The sequence below is a fragment of the Aegilops tauschii genome, chromosome 3, assembly GCF_002575655.3.
Source record: "Aegilops tauschii subsp. strangulata cultivar AL8/78 chromosome 3, Aet v6.0, whole genome shotgun sequence".
Lineage (NCBI taxonomy): Eukaryota > Viridiplantae > Streptophyta > Magnoliopsida > Poales > Poaceae > Aegilops > Aegilops tauschii.
Window position 1 is genome coordinate 490,643,932 of NC_053037.3, and position 20,328 is coordinate 490,664,259.

The following is a 20,328-nucleotide window of genomic DNA, read 5'->3' on the forward strand; positions in this document are numbered from 1 at the left end:
TTGGCAACGATGATGGCGTTGAGAGGAGCTTGGGTCGCGGCGTGGTCTTCGGTAGTCAGTTCTTCCCTGCGTGTCCGAGGTGCTCTTCCGTGGTTGTTGGTTGCTTTGAAGTCGGAGCTGCGTTGGAGCGAGACTAGGTGGTGACGATGACAGGCATTTGGTGGTCGTTTGCGGAGGGCACGGTTGGTGCAAGCCCTGCATATTTCCCTTGTGTTGCTCGTCGTCAAAGTCGGAGCTGTCAGTTGCTTGCGCGTGTGGCCATCCTTTGGCATGTGTCGTCGTGGTTTTTGTTCCCTGTTGGTGGCCAGGTTGGCCGGTGGTGCCCATGTCATGTGGGTTGTGTTGTACTGGTTTTAGCTCGATTTTTTGTCAATTAACTGGGCTATTCTCTTCTTCTTAATCAATGAAAATGACAAGTCTTTTGCCTCGTTAAAAAAAACTATTCAGGGCATCCTGCTGTGCTAGAAAGATATAGTGATTTGAACTAATCTCTGATGTTGATGTACTCTAGGCCACAAGTGGGTATGTATTTACTCATGGCGGTGGCGCAGTGTCATGGAGATCTCTCAAACATACCATATTGACGAGGTCAACTATGGAAGCAAAACTTACCGCAGCCACCGTTGAGACACAATGGTTACGTGAGCTCTTGATGTACTTACCTATGGTTGAAAAAACTAAACCGGTTATTCTTGTGACAAAGCAGTAACTCAATCTGGTCTTATTTTATTCGTTACTAGCAAAAAGACCCGTGCGTTGCAACCGGAGGGAAAAAACTTCATGCGGGCCTATAACCATATAAGCATGGTTCAAGTCCACCCCCCCCCCCACTCCCCCTTCCATGTTCTTTTGTTAACATGACATCTCACCCATGTCGTCACTTATCCTCCTTCCCGCCTCCGCAACATGACATCTCACCCATGTCATCACTTATCTTCCTTCCCGCCTTCGCCGACGATGGCCTCGGTGTTCACATAATATAATTTGTTATTGACAGTGTTCACCAAATCACAACGGGCCGAACATGGTCAATCGCAATGCGATGAACTCAACCAACGCACGTCATATTGAACCATGCCAGAGCAAGAGAACATTCAAAACTCAACCCGTGCACCTGTACGGGCTAGGATTTAAGTAGTAAACATTCATTTTTTGTAATTCATAGGATTTCTTTTATGAAAAAATATGCACCAAAATCATATCGTAGTATCATTATGTGATAGTTTTTTGTTGTTGATTTTTTTTTTCACAATGTGATTGTTCCACACGTATGTCACACCAACTTTATGTTGCCGTTGTTGCTTTTTTCATGATTAAATTAAAAAATATCTTATAGTAAAATATTACAAAATTATGTCGCCATCTCCATGTATTTGTGGCCAGCCATGTGCTTGTTCCCCATGCTTTCACTGAGCCCTCGTCGTCCTCTCCCTCTCCCTCCGCAGGGCCCTTCCTAGTTCTCTTCCAACATCATCTCTCTATATCAAGTTTTGAGGCTGCTTGTTGACTTGTTTAACTCGTCCGTATTTAAATTGGTGAGGATTAGTGCAAAGAAGCGAGGTGGGACTAATTATTTAGGAAGGAACCTTGCTTTTTAACACAAGCAGCACAAAGTTCAGTTGGTTGCATTCTTTTTTATGGAACGGGAGGTCCTGTGTTCGAATCACACATGAGACCTTTATTAGTAGGTATATATAGAGGTATAGATATAGACTAAGTACACATATCTCCTCACGGCCAGATTTGTCATTTGGCAAGCATCATGTATGCTCCTCGGCTCCAATATTCAAGGGAGGGATGCTCTGCGCGTTGTTGAACACGTTGCCAGGATCGGCCTCCGTCTTAGCACGAACCAGCCGGTCGAAGTTCTCTCCGAAGTAGGCCTTCCCCCACGACGTCCTCGCACGAGCCACCGCCTCCGCGGACGACCAACCGGCAGCGCGCGTCCAGTTGTTCACGCCCAGATCGAGGTCCTGGTAGTTCACATACGCAGCGCGGGGATCCTTGGACACGTAGGGGGCCATGAACTTGTAGAACGACCTGAGCCATCCGATGAACTCCTCCGCGCGGGCCACCTGCGACCGGTCCCATATCACGCCGTACTGGATGCTGTACAGGTTCCTGGCGCGGTGCGGGAACGGCGTCTCGGAGCTCCCGACCCGCGCCATGGCGCCGCCGTAGGGGTCCAGCTGGATGGACCCCGTCGGCCCGGTCGACAGGTACCGGACGATCTCGGCCATGTCGTGCCTCGAGATCGGTGCCTGCACGTAGTCGGACTTGCTCTTGGAGTACTGCTTTGGCTGGCGACGCCGGTTCGCCAGGTCCTCCACCGTGCTCAGACCGGCGAACTTGGCCGTCGACTCCACCCAGCTCATTTCTGAGAGGTCTTGCTCGGTCAAACCCAGCTCAGGAAAGCTCTGGCTGAGAACCGACAAGGCGCGCTCTTTTGACTCCAGCACTTGACCGGTGAAGGAGATGGAGACGTTGCCGTCCGTCGACCCGGTTGGAGCATACACGGAGAGATAAAACTCGTCCGGTAGATTGGGCCCGACATACTGCCACCTGTGAAGTAAGCCGGCAATGAGTTCGACCGGACCGGTCCGGCCGACGGTGAACGCGGTGACGTTGCGAGGAACCGGAACGAGCCGGAGCTTCCAAGCGTACACCACGCCCCAGCTCCCGCCTCCGCCGCCTCGGATCGCCCAGAACACGTCGTCGCCCATTGAGCTTCGGTCAAGGACTCTGCCGTCCGGAGTGATGAGCGTCGCGTCCAGCACGTTGTCCGCGGCGAGCGCAAACTTCCGGGACAGAAGCCCGAACCCGCCGCCGGAGACGTGGCCGCCTAGACCAGTGGTCGACTCCGACCCGGCCGTGAAAGCCAAGGACTGGCTCGATTGCCCCACGGCGTAGTACAATTCGCCCACCGTCGCTCCCGACTCAGCCCAGGCCGTGGCCGAGCCCGGCTCGACCCGGACGCGGTTCAGGTTCGCGAGGTCGACCACCACGAAGGGTACGTGGTTCTCCGTGGTGTAGGACAGCCCCTCGTAGCTATGCCCGCCGCTGCGCACGCGGATCGCCAGCGAGCTGGGGCGCGCGCACAGGATGGCTCGCCTCAGCTCATCCCTCGACTCCGGGAGGACAACGGCGGCGGGCCCGGCGACGCTCGGGAGCGTGAACCGGAGGTTGAAGATGGAGGAGTTGAGCAGCCCGGCGTAGCTCGGAGACGTGGGCAGGGAGAAGTTCTTGACGCCGTTGGAGACGAGGCAGGAGGAGAAGTTGCCCGGCGTGGCCACCGCACCGTAGCATGGGCTCTGATGAAGGGAGAAGAGGAGGCAAAGCAGCTGCAGGAGAGCTGCAACGGAATGCATTGTCGTTCGGTGAGATCGAGAGATGCTCGTTGATGTGCGAATATATGCGGCTGGTTTGTGTCTGGATTGAAAATGGTTGTAGTCTTGTAGATGGTTTCCATGGAAGTTTGGCAATTAATCCACCTTGTGCCGTACTTACGCACGTGAAACAGCTTCCTTGGTCTAATTGAGACGATCGATGAGAGATACGTATCCTGACTTCTAATAAAAGAGGCCTTTGAACTGTCGTCAAGCTATCTAGGCGTTGTCTACTCGAAATTTGTTACTTCTGCACAAAGACACATGGTTAGGAAACTAGATTGCCTAAGGCTGGCCGCAACTTAGCTAGTAACGCAACGCACCTTAATAAGATAATGGTGAAGTGACAAGTAGTTAATGAGAAAATAGATGTTTATAATAACATAATATGATATATTACCGTAACATAATAGACCCAACGAAAAATAAGTCTACATCCTAAATAAATGAAGACTTTCATAATATCATACATATGCTACTACTCAATATAAAGATAATAACATATTTAGAATAATAACATATGCATGTTATTAGTTTAAGTTACTTCTCACTATCATATGCCTAATCTCAATGAGTTTAACATGAGACTATTACTGCGTAGCGTGCTGCATATCTAAAAAGATAGTGTCCTGGAGTTATTTCTCGCCTTACTTTTCTATCCCCCGTCTCCTGGTTTTTTTTTGCGGGTATCCCTCGTCTCCTGTTTGCTGGCGCAATCATGGTGGCGTATGCATTGCATTGGGTTCGTTCGACCTTCGAAGTAGGGCAGTGCTGAGTTTTGGAGTACCAAACCAGTGCAGTAGAATAAGGCCCATGATCCATAGCGGGTGTCAATTTTTATTTTATTTTATTGGGAAACACAGACGCAGATACTCGCATGAAAATAATCCAACTTGTATATATAAAGTACTCCTTTCCGGTTTGTTGGTTCTATCTCATTTTTTCAGTTTTCCCATTTTGTTAGTCTCATTTCCACTCATCTTTATTATTACTGTTTTAGTTTTTGAGACACATTGAAAGAAAACTGACCAATGCATCTAGTCATTCTATCCTACTCATTTACTAGTAGTCATGCATGCATGCACCGCAGTTAAGAGCAAGTACAATATGATAATGTAGGCGGGCTATAAGAGATGCCACATCATATTTTTTGCTTAGTTGGAGAAGAGAGATGAAGAGAGACAGGGGAAGCGGGCTAAAAGCTTAGACTACCCACAATGGGAGTAACATAGGTGAACATCACACTTATCTAGGCAAAATAGATGATGTGGCATGTAATTAATGAAGAAAGAGAGGCATGTGGTAACATAGCTAGTTACTGTAACATCACACATACCAAGAAAAGATGAGTCTACAACCTAATAAATGAAGTGATGCATGACACAACACCTATGTTACTACCCACTGTGAAGGTAGTAACATAGACTGGTAACATATGCATGTTACTACTCTAAGTTACTCCCCACTGTGACTAGTCTTATAGCCGGCTCTAGCACGTGCTTCAACATCCTTTGTGAGAAAAAGAGATGGGTGACACATTAATAATATAGCATAGAGAGCAGCGATTCGGTGCCCAGGCTGCGGGTGCAGATGAGCCTGGGCTCAGAAATGGGTATTCAAGTAAAGTTATGTATTTTTATGTGGCTTGTGTAAATAATAATGCATGATTTTTTTGGTGATTTGGCAACGTAGGTGGGGGTCATCATTCCGTTCCTTCCTTCATGTAATGCAGGGAAGACTACGTGCAGTTTTCATTCTTGTCATCACTTGGGTTGCTCCCTTCGTGTAAAATCATCTTCACCTTGTCAAGCACCTCCTGTATCTGCTTCCTGGAATGCAGAGGAGAAGGGTGCATGCATGCCCAATCCAACTCGCCATCCTTGATAGAGTCGAACACGCCGATCGACGGGCCGATGTCGTGCATGGTGGCGCAGCAGATATAGTCCTTCACACCAGCCTTGCTCTGCATATCAGACACGTCCAAGGTTGCCAACTCCTCGAACACGGACACGAGCGCTGTCCGGAGTGCGGAGGCCGTAGTCAGCCGGGGGTTCTCGATGGCCCGGCACATGAGGAAGTTGAGGTCACGGATGTCGGTGAGGTGCTTCTTGTTCTTCTTCGCGTTGCTATAGGCATCATGGCACCTCCTGGCCAGCACCCATAGCCCTTCCTCTCCATTGATCTTGTGCGTGTTGGTGATAGCAGAGTAGAAGAACCCTGGAACGATTAATGGTGTCAAACTATTGCACATGAAAATTTCTCGTACTCCGACTTCATAGTACTTCTTTCGTTCCAAAATAGTGATGGTGTCAAAAAACGTCTTCCATTATTGGATGGAGGGAGTAACTGAAATTCTAGGATTTTTGTAAGTCAAACTTTTAAAAGCTTGATCAAGTCCATAGAAAATCAAAAAAAATCTACAATATCAAATGTATATATTATGAAAATATATTTCATGACGACTCTAATGAAGTAAATTTGATTTTGTAGTTTTTTGATATATTTTAGGACCCTCTTAGATGGCGAACGTTCGCTGGGAGGAAATGGTATTTCAAACCATTCCGCTGCCAGTTTTAGTTGTGAGGGGATGGCAAATTCTTCATCACGAAATGGCAGTTTCTTCGGAAGAAGATATTTTTCATTTAAAACTGCCACCGTACGATTCCGGCGAAGCAACTAAAACTGTCAGAAAAAAGTGTTTGCTTGTCCTGCCCCCTCCTAGCTGAGATAACACTACTACCATATTTTAATATAGACTTGGTCAAACTTAATGATGTTTGACTAAGAACAATGCTAGAATTTCAATTGTTTAGGAACAGAGTGAGTAGTAAGATCATTCAAAGGTGGCTCAAGAAACTCGCAGCAATTGATTAGGGTTGCAACGGAGTACGTTTCTTGCTGGCCGCTGTTGGACAGCTTCTTCGATTGCCGTGCAGCTAGCATCGTCGCCGCAGCCATGGCTGAGCAAAGGCCCACTCCGTTCTCCTTGCATGCCTAGGTGACCACGTGAAGAGAGCCAGTGATCTATAGTACTAGAAGCAAGCAAGGTGAAGCCAACTCACATGGAGCAGCCGCGTCGTGTCCTCGCGGCTGAACCGGAGGCGCACCATCTGCGTCGACCTGGCCGTGCCGGTCTCCTCGAACGGCAGCGTGGACGCGCGGAGCCCGTCGATGGAATAGCCCACCATGTCCACGCCGCGCGCCCACAACGGCTTCCGCGAGTCCTTCTTCCGCATCCTCTTCTCCAACCCCGCCTCCACCGCCGCCGTCTCCTCCTTCACCTCCGGGCCGCCCACACCCGCGCCGCCCAGCAGCGCGAGGAGCTCCCTCGGCAGCGCCTCGGACGCCGCGCGGTCGCACACGGCCGTGTGGATCAGGACGAACAGCGCCGCCCCGCCCGCGGGCGGCGGGAGCTCGTAGAGCGCCGCGAAGAGCACCGGGGCACCGTCGGGCCCGGGCGCGGCGGCCGCCCACGGGTTGCGGTTGATCTCGCGCTCGAGGAGGGAGTGGAAGTCGAGCGCGCATGGCTGGGGCGCGAGGCGGAGCTGCGGCGCGGAGGAGGGGAAGGCGAGCGTGGGGCTGGAGGCGGGGCCGCGGAGGTGGGCTCGGAGGACGGGGTGAGCGCTCTGGAGGGCGCGGACCGCGGCTTCGGCCGCCGCGCCGCCGCGCGAGAGTCGGAGCGCGATGAGCGTGGCGCCGGTTCCGCCCGGCGCGGCGCGGCACCAGCTGTACTCCGTGCCGCACACCGCGCGCGAGCGCCACGCTGCTTCGCCGGTTCCGGAGTCCATGCCGGTACCGGAATCCTTGCTGCTGCTGCTGCTACGGAGGGCTGGCGTGCGAGTTTGTCCGTCTGGATCGGCGACGCTGCGCCGGCTTGGTCGGTTGATGCTGCGTCGGGTTGCTGTGCCGGGATGGAACGTGCCGATGGATTGCGGAATGGCGCGACATTTGTAGCAGCTTCAGCTCCAAGGGCAAAAACCGCAACCCGGAGAGAGAGACGGGTCGGTGCTCGCAACGTAGGATAGCATGGGCACGAGAGGGCCGTACTGTGAGCTCGTCGGCACGGAGAAGGACGTCCCTCGTGCTACTTTCTGCCATGTGGCTGTCAACTTTAAGCGTGCTTTCTGCTACTAGTAATTAACTGCTAATACTCCATCGATGTACTCGAAACACGCAAGACAGGTACGCATATCTTCCACCCGACTGCTGCACCTGCTCAACTACACGGTTGCCACGGTTTGTCAGGGAGCGCCACACAATGCAATTTGCGATTAAATGCTGGAACGAGACACCGATTAGGCTCCGTAGAACGGTGGATAGAGTAAATTGCATGAAAACAGTGACCTAGGGTAATAGAAAACCACCATTGTTCGTTCAACTTAACCGTCACTTTCAGGGCAGGTGATGACATGTAGCACTAATTCGCAGTTTACCATGTGTTTAAGAGTGAATTCACCGATGACACGTCAGGTGGTGGCGTGGTGATGGCTGCTGTGTGGCGATGTGACGCTATCCGTTGCAGTGGTCGGCCTGCTTGAACAACTCCGGTTTGGGTTTTGTGATCTTGGGCCGGGTGAAATCCCAGCTTCACATGCTGAGGCTAGCAACGGTTCGTGGACGCCGTCCCTTCCTGAATGCGTTGCTTTGGCCCCGATCCGACTTCCTTCCTCGTGCTTAAGGAAAACTCTTGGTCCTGGCTATGGACCAGGCGGCGGCGGCGGCAACGTCATGCCGTTGTTTCTCCTTGGAGGTGTGGTCTTGTAGCTCAAGGAGTACGGGTTGCATGGTTCAAATCGGCGTCGACTACTACTATGGGCGTGGGCCTCCGGAGCACAATGTACACCATCGTGAGCGCCCTCTCGAAGATGTCGTCTTTAGGTCTGCCCAAACTCTGCCGTCCACTTGCCGACTTCTTCTTGGCGCATTGGGTGGGGTACGTTGGTCTGCTTGTCCTCGAGTCTTGGTCTTGTCTAGAGGTCCCTAGAGTCGGTTGTGGCATGGCCTGGATGCTATGTGGCTTGCTTCATTGCCTTTGCCATGAGGTTGGCCTAGGTATAGCATGTATCATAGTTAGCATGGTGGGTGCGTTGGGTGAATGTGGATGCTAATCTTTGTGATTGGCGTGGAAATGGCTGAAAGGCGTTGTATCCGGCTTTTTTGCCGCTTCTTATTTAATATATGATACACATGCTTATGCATATTCGAGAAAAAAGGCATTCCTATGTGAACAACATGTAGAGGTGGAGATGGGTGTCGGTGTCAAAACCGGCGGATCTCGGGTAGCGGGTCCCAAACTGTGCGTCTAAGGCGGATGGTAACATGAGGCGGGGGACACAATGTTTACCCAGGTTCGGGCCCTCTCGATGGAGGTAATACCCTACTTCCTGCTTGATTGATCTTGATGATATGCGTATTACAAGAGTGGATCTACCACGAGATCGTAGAGGCTAAACCCTAGAAGCTAGCCTATGGTTATGATTGTTGTTGTCCTACGGACTAAACCCTCCGGTTTATATAGACACCGGAGGGGGCTAGGGTTACATAGAGTCGGTTACAAGGGAGGAGATCTACATATCCGAATTGCCAAGCTTGCCTTCCACGCAAAGGAGAGTCCCATCCGGACACGGGACAAAGTCTTCAATCTTATATCTTCATAGTCCAACAGTCCGACCAAAGTATATAGTCCGGCAGTCTGAGGGCCCCCTAATCCAGGACTCCCTCAGTAGCCCCCGAACCAGGCTTCAATGACGATGTGTCCGGCGCGCAGATTGGCTTCGGCATTGCAAGGCGGGTTCTTCTCCAAATTCTGAGTACATGTTAAGTAGTGTCCGGCTTCCCATGAATGTTGCACTCCTTGGCTTCTGCGCCTAATAATGGCTATCCTCCACGTGTCGAGCGAATGCGAGAAGTCGGGGCATTTTTACACTTGCCACCCTAACCATGTAAGTAAATCGTCTATTTAAAGAGGCGGGGATCCTCACATCCAGATCACACCGTCCTCCCACAACGAGTATCCATCGGAGCGCGCCCGGAAAAGTCCATCCCATCATGGCCGGGCATCGCAGCTCCTCCTCTCGCTCCCGTAGCCCTAAGCCAGGCAATTGGAAGAAGTGTTCCGTCCCTCACAGCCAATTAGTAGAGCTACAGACCCAGGGATTCCTCCCTCCATCGTATATGGTCCCCGTTCGAGCCGGACTCGCCACCTACAACAGCGGGGAGCAAGCGGAGAGATTTCCCAACCCATCCATGGGGGAGCGGGTATGCCTTGTCAAGGGGGCTCGGATTTCCAATCCATCCGTTCCCCCGCGGGCTCCTGGAGTTCTACGGCCTCCAGCTGCATAATTTTACCCCCGCCTCCATATTACACATCGCTGGCTATGTCGCCCTTTGCGAGCTGTTTTTGGGCTGCGAAGCTCATTTCGAGCTATGGAAGAGGCTATTCTGCCTCGTACCCCGTACACAGGAGGGGTCAATATATCAAGTGGGCGGAGCCAAAATATGGCGCATTACCGAGACCGGATACCTGTCCGGTACTCCGAAGAAAACCTCCAAAGACTGGCCTTCGGAGTGGTTTTATATGGAGGACGTCCCCCTTCCGGAACCTATTCGGATGGGCCTTCCGGAGTTCGACAACGCTCCCTTGAAGAAACACCGCAGCTGGCGCCCTCGGAGCCCCCAGGAGGAAGATAACGGAGAAGTCCTTTACCTGATGGGCCGGATAAAGATGCTGGCCAAATCAGGATTGACAATAACCGAGGTTATGTCAATATGTATAATGCGGGGGGTGCAGCCACTTCAATATCGGGGACAACCCATGTGGCACTTCAATGGAGAAGACGATGCCACCCGCTGCGGTCGTAAGGGACCGGACTCAGTCGCTGCTCTAGCGAAAATTCTGTCTGATTTGTATAAAGGAGAGGAAGAGGAGTTCATCCGCATTAAGCCACGGGATGGATTCTCCATGTACAACCCCCCAAGCTGGGTGAGCTGCTACTTTTTACTCCAAACCTTCCCGCATTCCTCATCATAAGTATTTACCTTGCCATTTCATAGCAGGAACTGCGAAAAGCTGTGAGGGAGGTCCAAAGCCCGCCTCCACAACCAGAGGACCCTGACCGGGCCCTCGACCCCGGACTCAAAGAAGATCCGGACACATTTGTGGAGCTTATTGACAGGACGTTTTATCAATTAAGCTGCGACGGTGCCATGGTGGCCATCATAGCCGACTATCCTGGACTACTCCCTGCATCGCATGTAAGTGAAACCGGAGTCCCAACTTCCGAGAAGGATCCCTTTTTCTGCACTTCACCTACCGCACACATATGGTGTCTTACAGGGAAGGCCCTCGGGACGCCATGCCGAACCCGCAGTGACTCACCAACAAGGGGCACCGAAGCCGGGTAGGCTTAAAAGGAAGGCGGTCAGGACTGAGACGCCGTCGCAGATGTATGAAAAAGAACCCCGCTCCGTGGTTGTCGTCTTTTAAAATATAATAACGCCCATGTTTCCTAGTAGGAAAAACGCTCGCCGGACTATATCCGGAGAGGTTGCCGGCCACGCCTCCACCAGTCGGGCTCCAGAGCCGGACTTAGAGGCGGACGCTAACATGGGGCCAACACCGGATGTTCCTCCTACCGAGGATGCGGATAGGCTGTCCACTACGAATTCCGAAGTGGAGAGCGCCATGAATCACAGGCGCCGTCAGGCCGTACTCCGCAACGCTTGTTTCTCCCAAGAGGCGTTCGATGCCTTCAACTCAGGAGACGCGTACATCCGAGCTGCTCAAAATGGTCTTGCCAGGGCCACGAACCAGTATGTAAAGGATATACGGGTTAGAAAATCTAATAATTATGTATATCAGTAGCCCCTGAGACTTGAAACAGTTGACACAACTGACTTAAGGATCATTATTTGTGTAGGTTCTTACGGAGAAGAATACCTGTCTCAAGAGCTGGAGGAGTGCAAAGCCCAGCTTCAGGCCGCAGTTGCCGCAGTGAAGGAGTCCGAGAAGGCCCCATCTGGTAACACTTGTTTCTATTGCAAAGAATGACATGTACCAAGTAGTATGCGGCATGCATGCAAATCTAACAATAGATTCCGCAGATGACCCCGGAGTGAATCCGGAGGTTGTACGAGGCGATGAGCAACATGCTCAACGACAGCTAAAGGCTGGCGAGCGCGTGCTTAAGAAGGTTATGCAGGAGAAAAACGATCTCCAAGATGCCAATATCCGGCTGAGTGTTGAACTGAAAGATGTTCGGGCCCAGCTTGCTGACTCCGTAAAGGAGAATAAGAGGCTTCGACGCGGCATTTTTAGTAAGTGCTTGAACGAACTTTTATAGAGTTCAGCGAAGAAACCGACTAACAGAGTTATATCTGTAGGTATACTGACGGGTCGTCCCGCAGAAGAGATGCCCGGGTCTGCAGGTGATCTTCTGCCCGAGCTCTCACAACTGCACGAACGAGTTCGGCAGGTGATGCAGGGCATTGCCCAGGCCTTGTGGCCATCCGCCTCCCTGCCAAGTGGCATGGGGAGCTCGCAGATATGCTCAAGGGAGCGCGGCGGCGCTTACGATTATGGAAGATATCTGCCTGCCGACAAGGTGCGAGGCAAACCTAGGCCATGTTGAGGACTCGATATACCAAGGTTGACCCGAACCATATGGCCGAAGTCGGACCTGTGGGGTCTGATGGGAGAGAAATCCCCGTCAGTTTGGTGTATGACCAGGTGAAAGTAGCCGCAAAGTATTCCCAACAGGATTGTAGGCTAGACGGCCTGTTGGATGGTATAAAAGAAGAATTTAGTCAGTGTAAGTGACTGTGTACTTCGATTGACATATATTGTCCCTAGCCGGATTGTAAATCATTTGTCATGGCGGACCTTTTTGCTTCGACCTCCGGACCCGACCGTCCGGAGTGTATCCGAATACCTGCTCAGTTATGTAAAAAATCGGGGTACACGTGGAAACCAGGCGTAGGGGTCATAAGTGCTTGAACAGACAAGTACCCAACTAGCTATGTTATATTACGTGGATAGTAAGAAACATCTTCCAGGGAGAATAGTTCCGTTAAGGGTTCCTTTCCCTGGGTACGTATGCATTAATGTGCATGTCCGAACTGCGAAAGGAGACGCAGGATATAAACATCTGGGGGCATGTATTACAATAAATAAAAGTCATCTTTTGTTCACCGACCGAATATTCCCTTAAGAACGCTAGCTTTCGGCTTCACCCAGTCTGAGGTACACATCCGGCTGACCCGGCAGTAACAATCGCAGAGGTGCTCCCCTTATGCCCTAGCCGAATTAACGGGAACGTAGGGCATAAACACAAGAGCCAGGCAACCCAGCTTGGCCAAAACTTAAGTCATATCGATGCATACAATGGCGAAGAAAAGGTACATGTGGAAAAGTAACACATGTGCGGGGGGCATAAAGCCCGGAACATAATTATATTAAGCTTCTGTATAAGAAGCCCCCAGGTATAATGAGCACGCCTAGCGCGTCAAGATTGTGTAGTCAAGACACATTTTAACCTTGTAAGGCTGTGAAGAAAAAAGGGAATAAAGAAAGAAAGAAAAGACAGATAGCTGATATATAAAAAATTGACGGAGGTAAGGAGACGAACACATAGTCCGGAACTAGGCGTAGAACCTTCGGAGTCTGGCTGTGTTCCATGGGTTTGGCTCGAGTCGATTGTCCGATGCATCCCGCAAACGGTATGCTCCACCGGTCAGAACTTGGTCGATAACGAAGGGACCTTCCCATTTGGGCTCGAGTTTGTTCTTTTTCTTCTCTGGTAGGTGTAGAACTAGTTCGCCAACATTATAAGTTTTGGCCCGTACTTCTCTGCTTTGATACCGTCGAGCCTGTTGCTGATAGAATGCGGAGCGGGCTTTTGCCACGTCGCGCTCCTCCTCCAGGGCGTCCAAACTGTCCTGCCGATCAAGCTCGGCTTCTTTGTCTTCGTACATGCGCACTCGAGGTGAGTCATGAATGATGTCGCAGGGCAGTACCGCCTCTGTGCCGTACACCATGAAAAACGGTGTGTATCCGGTAGTGCGATTCGGCGTGGTCCGCCGCCCGCATAGTACGGAGTCGAGCTCCTCTACCCAGTGCGTATCTGATTCCTTTAAGGATCGCACTAATCCGGGTTTAATGCCGCTCATGATAAGACCATTTGCCCGTTCGACCTGACCGTTTGTTTGGGGGTGATAGACGGAGGCATAATCGAGCTTAATGCCCATGTTGCTGCACCAAGTCTTTACCTCGTCGGCTGTAAAGTTCGAGCCGTTATCGGTGATGATGCTGTGGGGGACGCCGTAACGGTGTACAACCCCGGATATGAAGTCTATCACTGGTCCGGATTCGGCCGTTTTAACTGGTTTGGCTTCTATCCATTTGGTGAATTTATCCACCATGACCAATTGGTATTTTTTCTTATGGCTTCCCCCTTTAAGGGGTCCGACCATATCAAGCCCCCAGACCGCAAAAGGCCAAGTAATGGGGATTGTTTGGAGAGCGGTAGGTGGCATATGGCTTTGGTTTGCAAAAAGCTGGCAACCGACGCAACATTGAACGAGGTCCTGTGCGTCTGCTTGGGCCGTCGGCCAGTAAAAACCTGTTCGGAAGGCCTTGCTTACAAGGGCCCGGGCTGCGGCGTGATGGCCGCCAAGTCCAGCATGAATTTCTGCCAATAGTTGTCGTCCTTCCTCTTCGGAGATGCACCTTTGAAGTACTCCGGTAGCGCTTTTCTTTATAAGCTCTCCCTCGTGGACCTTGTAGGCTTTAGACCGCCGCACAATGCAACGTGCCTCGTTTGGGTCCTCGGGTAGTTCTTGCCTAGTTAGGTAAGCCAAGAAGGGTTCTGTCCACGGGGCGTTGACGGCCATAATCACGTGGGCCGAAGGTGTTTTTCGGTGGTTGAGCCTCCGATTACGTCAGAGTGTTCGGGATCTGGCGTTGTGGCCCGGTCCGGACTATTATTGCCGGTCTCTCCTTCCCATACCACAGATGGCTTAAACAGCCTTTCCAAGAAGATATTAGGTGGGACAGGGTCGCGCTTAGCGCCGATGCGGGCGAGGATATCCGCCGCCTGATTGTTTTCCCGGACCACATGGTGGAATTCAAGCCCCTCGAACCGAGCTGACATCTTGAGGACGGCGTTGCGGTAAGCCGCCATTTTCGGATCCTTGGCGTCGAAGTCTCCATTTATTTGAGATATTGCGAGGTTCGAATCCCCACGCACCTCTAGGTGTTGAATGCCCATGGAGACTGCCATCCGGAGACCATGTAACAGGGCCTCATATTCTGTTGCGTTGTTGGAGTCTGTGTATAGTATTTGGAGTACGTATTGGACTGTATCTCCGGTGGGGGATGTCAGGACGACACCAGCCCCCAGACCAGCCAGCATTTTAGAGCCGTCAAAATGCATGATCCAATTGGAGTACGCGCCGTACTCTTTAGGGAGTTCGGCTTCTGTCCATTCGGCGATAAAATCAGCCAGTACTTGTGACTTAATGGCTCGCCGTGGTTTGTATATTATGTCGAACGGGAGGAGCTCAATAGCCCATTTGGCAATCCGGCTAGTGGCATCGCGGTTGTTTATTATGTCGTTGAGTGGTACTTCAGAGGCCACCGTAATTGAACACTCTTGAAAGTAGTGTCATAGTTTCCGGGATGCCATGAAGACCACGTATGCTATCTTTTGATAATGTGGGTACCGTGATTTGCATGGAGTGAGGGACAGTGGATACATAGTATACCAACTTTTGAAGTGGGAACTTATGTCCGTCCGTCTCTCGTTTGACGACGAGCACTGCGCTTACAACTTGGTGTGTTGCCGCTATATATAACATCATTGGTTCGCCGACATTTGGCACGGCCAGGATTGGGTTGGTGGCCAACATAGCTTTTATTTCTTCCAATCCGGCCGTGGCCGCATCCGTCCACTCAAAGTGTTCGGTGCGTCGAAGAAGGCGATAAAGAGGTAGTGCCTTTTCTCCTAATCGGGAGATAAAGCGGCTTAAGGCAGCCACACATCCAGTTAGTTTCTGGATTTGCTTGAGGTCTGTTGGGATAGTCAACTGTGACAGAGCTCTGATTTTAGCCGGATTTGCTTCAATTCCTCTATTGGAGATGATGAAGCCTAAGAGCTTTTCGGCGGGCACGCCGAAGACGCATTTTTTCGGATTGAGCTTGATGTCGTATGTTCGGAGATTGTCGAACGTGAGCCTCAAGTCGTCTATTAAGGACTCGACGTGTCTGGTTTTAATGACCATATCGTCTATGTATGCCTCCACTGTTTTGCCGATCTGTGTTTCCAAGCATGTCTGAATCATGTGTTGATAGGTTGCACCAGCGTTTTTGAGCCCGAAAGGCATGGTACTAAAACAGAAGGGGCCGTATGGGGTGATAAATGCCGTTGTGGCCTGATCGGATTCCGCCATCTTAATTTGATGGTACCCGGAGTATGCATCGAGGAAACACAATGAATCGTGTCCTGCAGTAGCGTCGATAATTTGGTCGATGCGGGGGAGGGGGAAGGGATCCTTGGGGCAAGCCTTGTTAAGGTCCTTGAAATCGACACATAGGCGCTAGGATTTGTCCTTCTTTGGTACCATCACCAGGTTTGCTAGCCAGTCCGGATGTTTTATTTCTCTGATGAATCCGGCCTCAAGTAACTTGGCTAGCTCTTCTCCCATGGCTTGTCGCTTAGGTTCGGAGAAACGCCGGAGAGTCTGCTTGACCGACTTGAACCCCTTTAGAATGTTAAGGCTGTTCTCGGCCAGCCTGCGTGGGATTCCTAGCATGTCTAAAGGATGCCAGGCGAATATGTCCCAATTTTTGCGCAAGAACTCCCGTAATGCGGCGTCGGTTGTGGGGTCCAGCTGTGCCCCGATGGATGCTGTTTTTGTGGGGTCCGTTGGGTGGACCTGGAATTTGACTACTTCGTCTGCTGGTTTAAAAGAGGTGGACTTGGGTCTTTTGTCGAGTATCACGTCGTCCCTGTCCACTGTGGGGCACAGCGCAGTTAGTTCTTCGGCCGCGAGGGCTTCGGATAACGCTTCGAGGGCTAGTGCGGCGGTTTTATTTTCGGCGCGGAGTGCTATGTCCGGATCACTAGCTAGAGTGATGATTCCGTTGGGCCCGGGCATTTTGAGCTTCATGTACCCGTAATGGGGTATATCTTGGAAGATCGTGAATGCCTCCCGCCCTAAAAGGGCGTGGTATCCGCTACTGAACGGGGCCACTTGGAATGTGATTTCTTCGGACCTATAATTCTCCGTCGTGCCGAATACCACATCTAGTGTGATTTTTCCTGCACATCGTGCCTCCCGACTAGGGATGATCCCTCTGAAGGTCGTGCTGCTTTGCTCAATGCGGCTCCTGTCTATTTCCATTTTTCGAAGAGTCTCCTCATAGATGAGGTTTAATCCGCTGCCATCGTCCATGAGCACTTTAGTAAGTCGGAAGCCGTCCACAATTGGACTAAGGACCAAGGCGGCTGGTGCTTGGGCTGTTCGGAATTTAGGTTCGTCACTGGCATTGAAGGTTATAGCCGTATTGCTCCATGGATTTATTGCTGCCATGTGGCAGACTTCGGCAAGGCTGCGGAGTGCTCGCTTATGCCTATTATTTGAGGCGAAGGTCTCGAAGACTATCAATACTGTATTGTTATTGTCCATGGGATGGTGTTCTGCGGTATTGTTGATGAGGAGATCCTCACCGCTCTTGGCCACCTGCCGGAGTATCCAACATGCTCTAAGGCTATGAGTTGGCGTGGTATCCGGTGTACTGTGAATTTTGCATGGCCCGTTGAGCCATCCCTCCAATATAGTTCCACGCCCTGCCGTGGGCTTTTGTTTCTTTGTAATTAGATCGGGCGACTTACGAGAGTACACCCTTTTAGTTCGGATGGGGGGTTTAGTGAGAGCCGGAGGATCCCAGAATTTTGTTTGGGTTTTCCAGGCGCTTTCCATCGCACAGTACTTCTGTACTATGGCCGCCAAGTCAGCGAAGTGTGCTATGTCACGGCGACTTATGGCGTTGAGGATTCCCTTGTCCATGCAGTTTTTGCAAAAGAACAAAATTGCGTCTTCCTCGCGACAGTCCTTGACCTTGTTCATTACAAGGAGGAATCTGGCCCAATAGTGATGTACTGTCTCTTGGGGCTCTTGTCTAATGTGGGAAAGATCACTTATATCTGGGTGGGTGGGTAGATTTAAGTCCGAACCCTGACCCGAGCTGAGACCCAGGGGCGGGGGAGTTTCCGATCATAGAAGTTCGGGCTCCTGGATGTTGCCCAATAGGTCTGGCCCGCTGTCTGATTCTAGGTTCAAAGCTTGGGCCATGTCCTCCCGTAGACGGGTATCCGGCTCAGAGAGCTCGGGAATCCGGACATAGTTTGTCCTCAAAATAGAGGAAGAATCGCTACATTGCTCCTCCACCACCGCTATCTCATGGGTGACCGGCGGAGAGTTAATCTCCCTTTGGTCGGGTTTAAGCCCGATCCAATCATAGTCCATAGCGACTCCCAAGGCGGCGATGCGATCCAAGAGTTTGTTCAAGGAAGAGAGCTCAATTGGATCCATCTGCTCGGCGAATTCTGAGCCGACGCGGAGGCTGTTTTCGATGACCCGAGAAGTCATCGTCGGCGCAACGGTCGAGCGGGCGGTCATGACGAAGCCGCCTAGTCAGAGAGTTTGGCCTACAACCAGGGCTCTCCCAGAGGTGATGTTGTCCTTGACAACGAGACGAGCCATCAAGCCTTATGATGACGGCACAGTGGAACTCTCAATGAAAGCACCAATGTCGGTGTCAAAACCGGCGGATCTCGGGTAGGGGGTCCCTAACTGTGCGTCTAAGGCGGATGCTAACAGGAGGCGGGGGACACAATGTTTACCCAGGTTCGGGCCCTCTCGATGGAGGTAATACCCTACTTCCTGCTTGATTGATCTTGATGATATGAGTATTACAAGAGTGGATCTACCATGAGATCGTAGAGGCTAAACCCTAGAAGCTAGCCTATGGTTATGATTGTTGTTGTCCTACGGACTAAACCCTCCGGTTTATATAGACACCGGAGGGGGCTAGGGTTACACAGAGTCGGTTACAAGGGAGGAGATCTACATATCCGAATTGCCAAGCTTGCCTTCCACGCAAAGGAGAGTCCCATCCGGACACGGGACGAAGTCTTCAATCTTATATCTTCATAGTCCTACAGTCCGGCCAAAGTATATAGTCCGGCAGTCCGAGGACCCCCTAATCCAGGACTCCCTCAATGGGTCCTGCATGCTAGTGCTATTGTCTTTCTTTTTTCGGTGTACCATGAGCCTCACGCATTAGCTTGCACATGTTTTTTCTTGTTTATAACCCAGAAAGCACGTGAATAGGTGTTTTCCGAATTTACAAACCAAAAAAAATGAAAGGCCACCAGTTTAGCCTAACCAAACAACCTCTTAAGCTTCCCATGAGAAACCTCAAGCTCCTTTCAAGCTTTAAACCCCTTTAGCAACTTCACCATTCTCTTTTTCTCTTTTTCTTTAGCAAGTTCAAGTTCAAGAAGCTTACAATTTTTTGGTCTCTAGGTCAACATCACTCTTGCAGACTAACTATCATTCTTCTATTAAAAGATTTTTTAATGGTTTCCTTAGCCTTGTCAAAGTGATCAAGAACATGTACAAAAAAGTAATCAAGAAGATCTGGGAATTTTCCAAAGAGTTTTCCAACATCATCCCATAATCTTCTTCAACCTCTTCATTTAATTCAGCGTCATCTTTATTGTCACTTAGAGTAAGTTCACACTGAATAGTGAGTGATGATAGGGGATGAGAGACGAGAGGGATCGATTACCTTGAATTCACTTGCCATTACACAAATGGGATGAGCATCCCCATCATCAATGTGTCGTAGTCGTGGAGTGTGGTGGGCTCATCAAATGTGGGAATTGCCTGCCTAGAAATCCCTACTGCTTCACTTTCTCCATCTTCATCACTAAAGTTGTACCCTTCACCAATGCGAGCTTTTCCTTGCTTGTCCTTCTTCTAAGCCTTGTCTTCATGTAGTAGGGTTTCTTTGACTTGGAATTCTTCTCTTCCTTCTCTATATAGCTGGACTCTCTTGGCTTCGAACAATCGGCAATGAAATTCTTTGGGTCCCCACAATTGTACTAAAAGTGCTTTTCGGATGAGGGCCACTTTTTGAACTTGCCCTTCCTTCCTCCACAGTTTTGAAACCCTTTAGCCATGAGGGAAAATTCTACAATCCCTGTTGGATTTTCATGAAGTACTCGTTGTCTTAGCCCTTAGTTTCACTTGATTCTTGAGCTTGCACAAAATTGGATTTGAGTATAGGATGAGTCTTCTACTTGTGAGCTGCGTTGGGATTTCCTCGAAGAGGAGAGGATGATGCAGTACAGTAGAGATAAGTATTTCCCTCAGTTAAGATCCAAGGTTATTAATCCAGTAGGAGAACCACACAGAACCTCGTTAGCAACACCTGCACACACAAAAAATACTTGCACCCAAAACAAGTCAATTCCCTCGGCGGTTATTTGTAAGGATCAAATCTCGTAGTGGTAGATAGACAAAGTAAATTGCAAAATAAAATAAAGAAAATAAAATTGCAGCAAGGTATTTTTGGATTTTATATATGATAAAAGTAGACCGGGTCCATAGTTTTCACTAGAGGCTTCTCTCTCGAACACAAGCATACGGTGGGTAAACAAATTACTGGTGGGCAATTGATAGAAAATCACATAGTTATGATGATATTCAAGGCAATGATTATGTATATAGGCATCACGCCCGAGACAAGTAGACCGACTCCTGCCTGCATCTACTACTATTACTCCACCCATCGACCGCTATCCAGCATGCATCTAGGGTATTAAGCTATAAAAATAGAGTAACGCCTTAAGCAAGATGACATGATGTAGACAAA

The 20,328-nt window shown here is 50.4% G+C and overlaps 2 protein-coding genes across 2 annotated transcripts; both read right to left on the reverse strand.

The window, feature by feature from the left end:
* Positions 1-1,366: 1,366 nt before the first annotated feature.
* Positions 1,367-3,404, reverse strand: LOC109743891 (berberine bridge enzyme-like D-2). Its single transcript, XM_020302975.4, has one exon. It carries the CDS (start codon positions 3,366-3,368, stop codon positions 1,761-1,763), a length of 1,608 nt encoding a protein of 535 aa, XP_020158564.1. The 5' UTR covers positions 3,369-3,404; the 3' UTR covers positions 1,367-1,760.
* Positions 3,405-4,479: 1,075 nt separating this feature from the next.
* LOC109743893 (uncharacterized) lies at positions 4,480-7,631 on the reverse strand. The gene is made up of 3 exons (XM_040404464.3): positions 6,449-7,631; positions 6,202-6,380; positions 4,480-5,605 (listed from the first exon to the last, which is right to left on the reverse strand). Exons 1-3 carry the CDS (start codon positions 7,172-7,174, stop codon positions 5,125-5,127), a joined length of 1,386 nt encoding a protein of 461 aa, XP_040260398.1. The 5' UTR covers positions 7,175-7,631; the 3' UTR covers positions 4,480-5,124.
* Positions 7,632-20,328: the final 12,697 nt, after the last annotated feature.

What these genes read in the sequence shown, in the direction of transcription:
- LOC109743891 (XM_020302975.4), bottom strand. Translation starts at nt 3,368, where the DNA reads ATGCATTCCGTTGCAGCTCTCCTGCAGCTGCTTTGCCTCCTCTTCTCC.
- LOC109743893 (XM_040404464.3), bottom strand. Translation starts at nt 7,174, where the DNA reads ATGGACTCCGGAACCGGCGAAGCAGCGTGGCGCTCGCGCGCGGTGTGC. An exon ending in ACACGACGCGGCTGCTCCAT is followed by an intron (nt 6,381 to 6,448) that starts GTGAGTTGGCTT and finishes GTGGTCACCTAG; the next exon opens with GCATGCAAGGAGAACGGAGT. An exon ending in GATCTTACTACTCACTCTGT is followed by an intron (nt 5,606 to 6,201) that starts TCCTAAACAATT and finishes ATTAATCGTTCC; the next exon opens with AGGGTTCTTCTACTCTGCTA.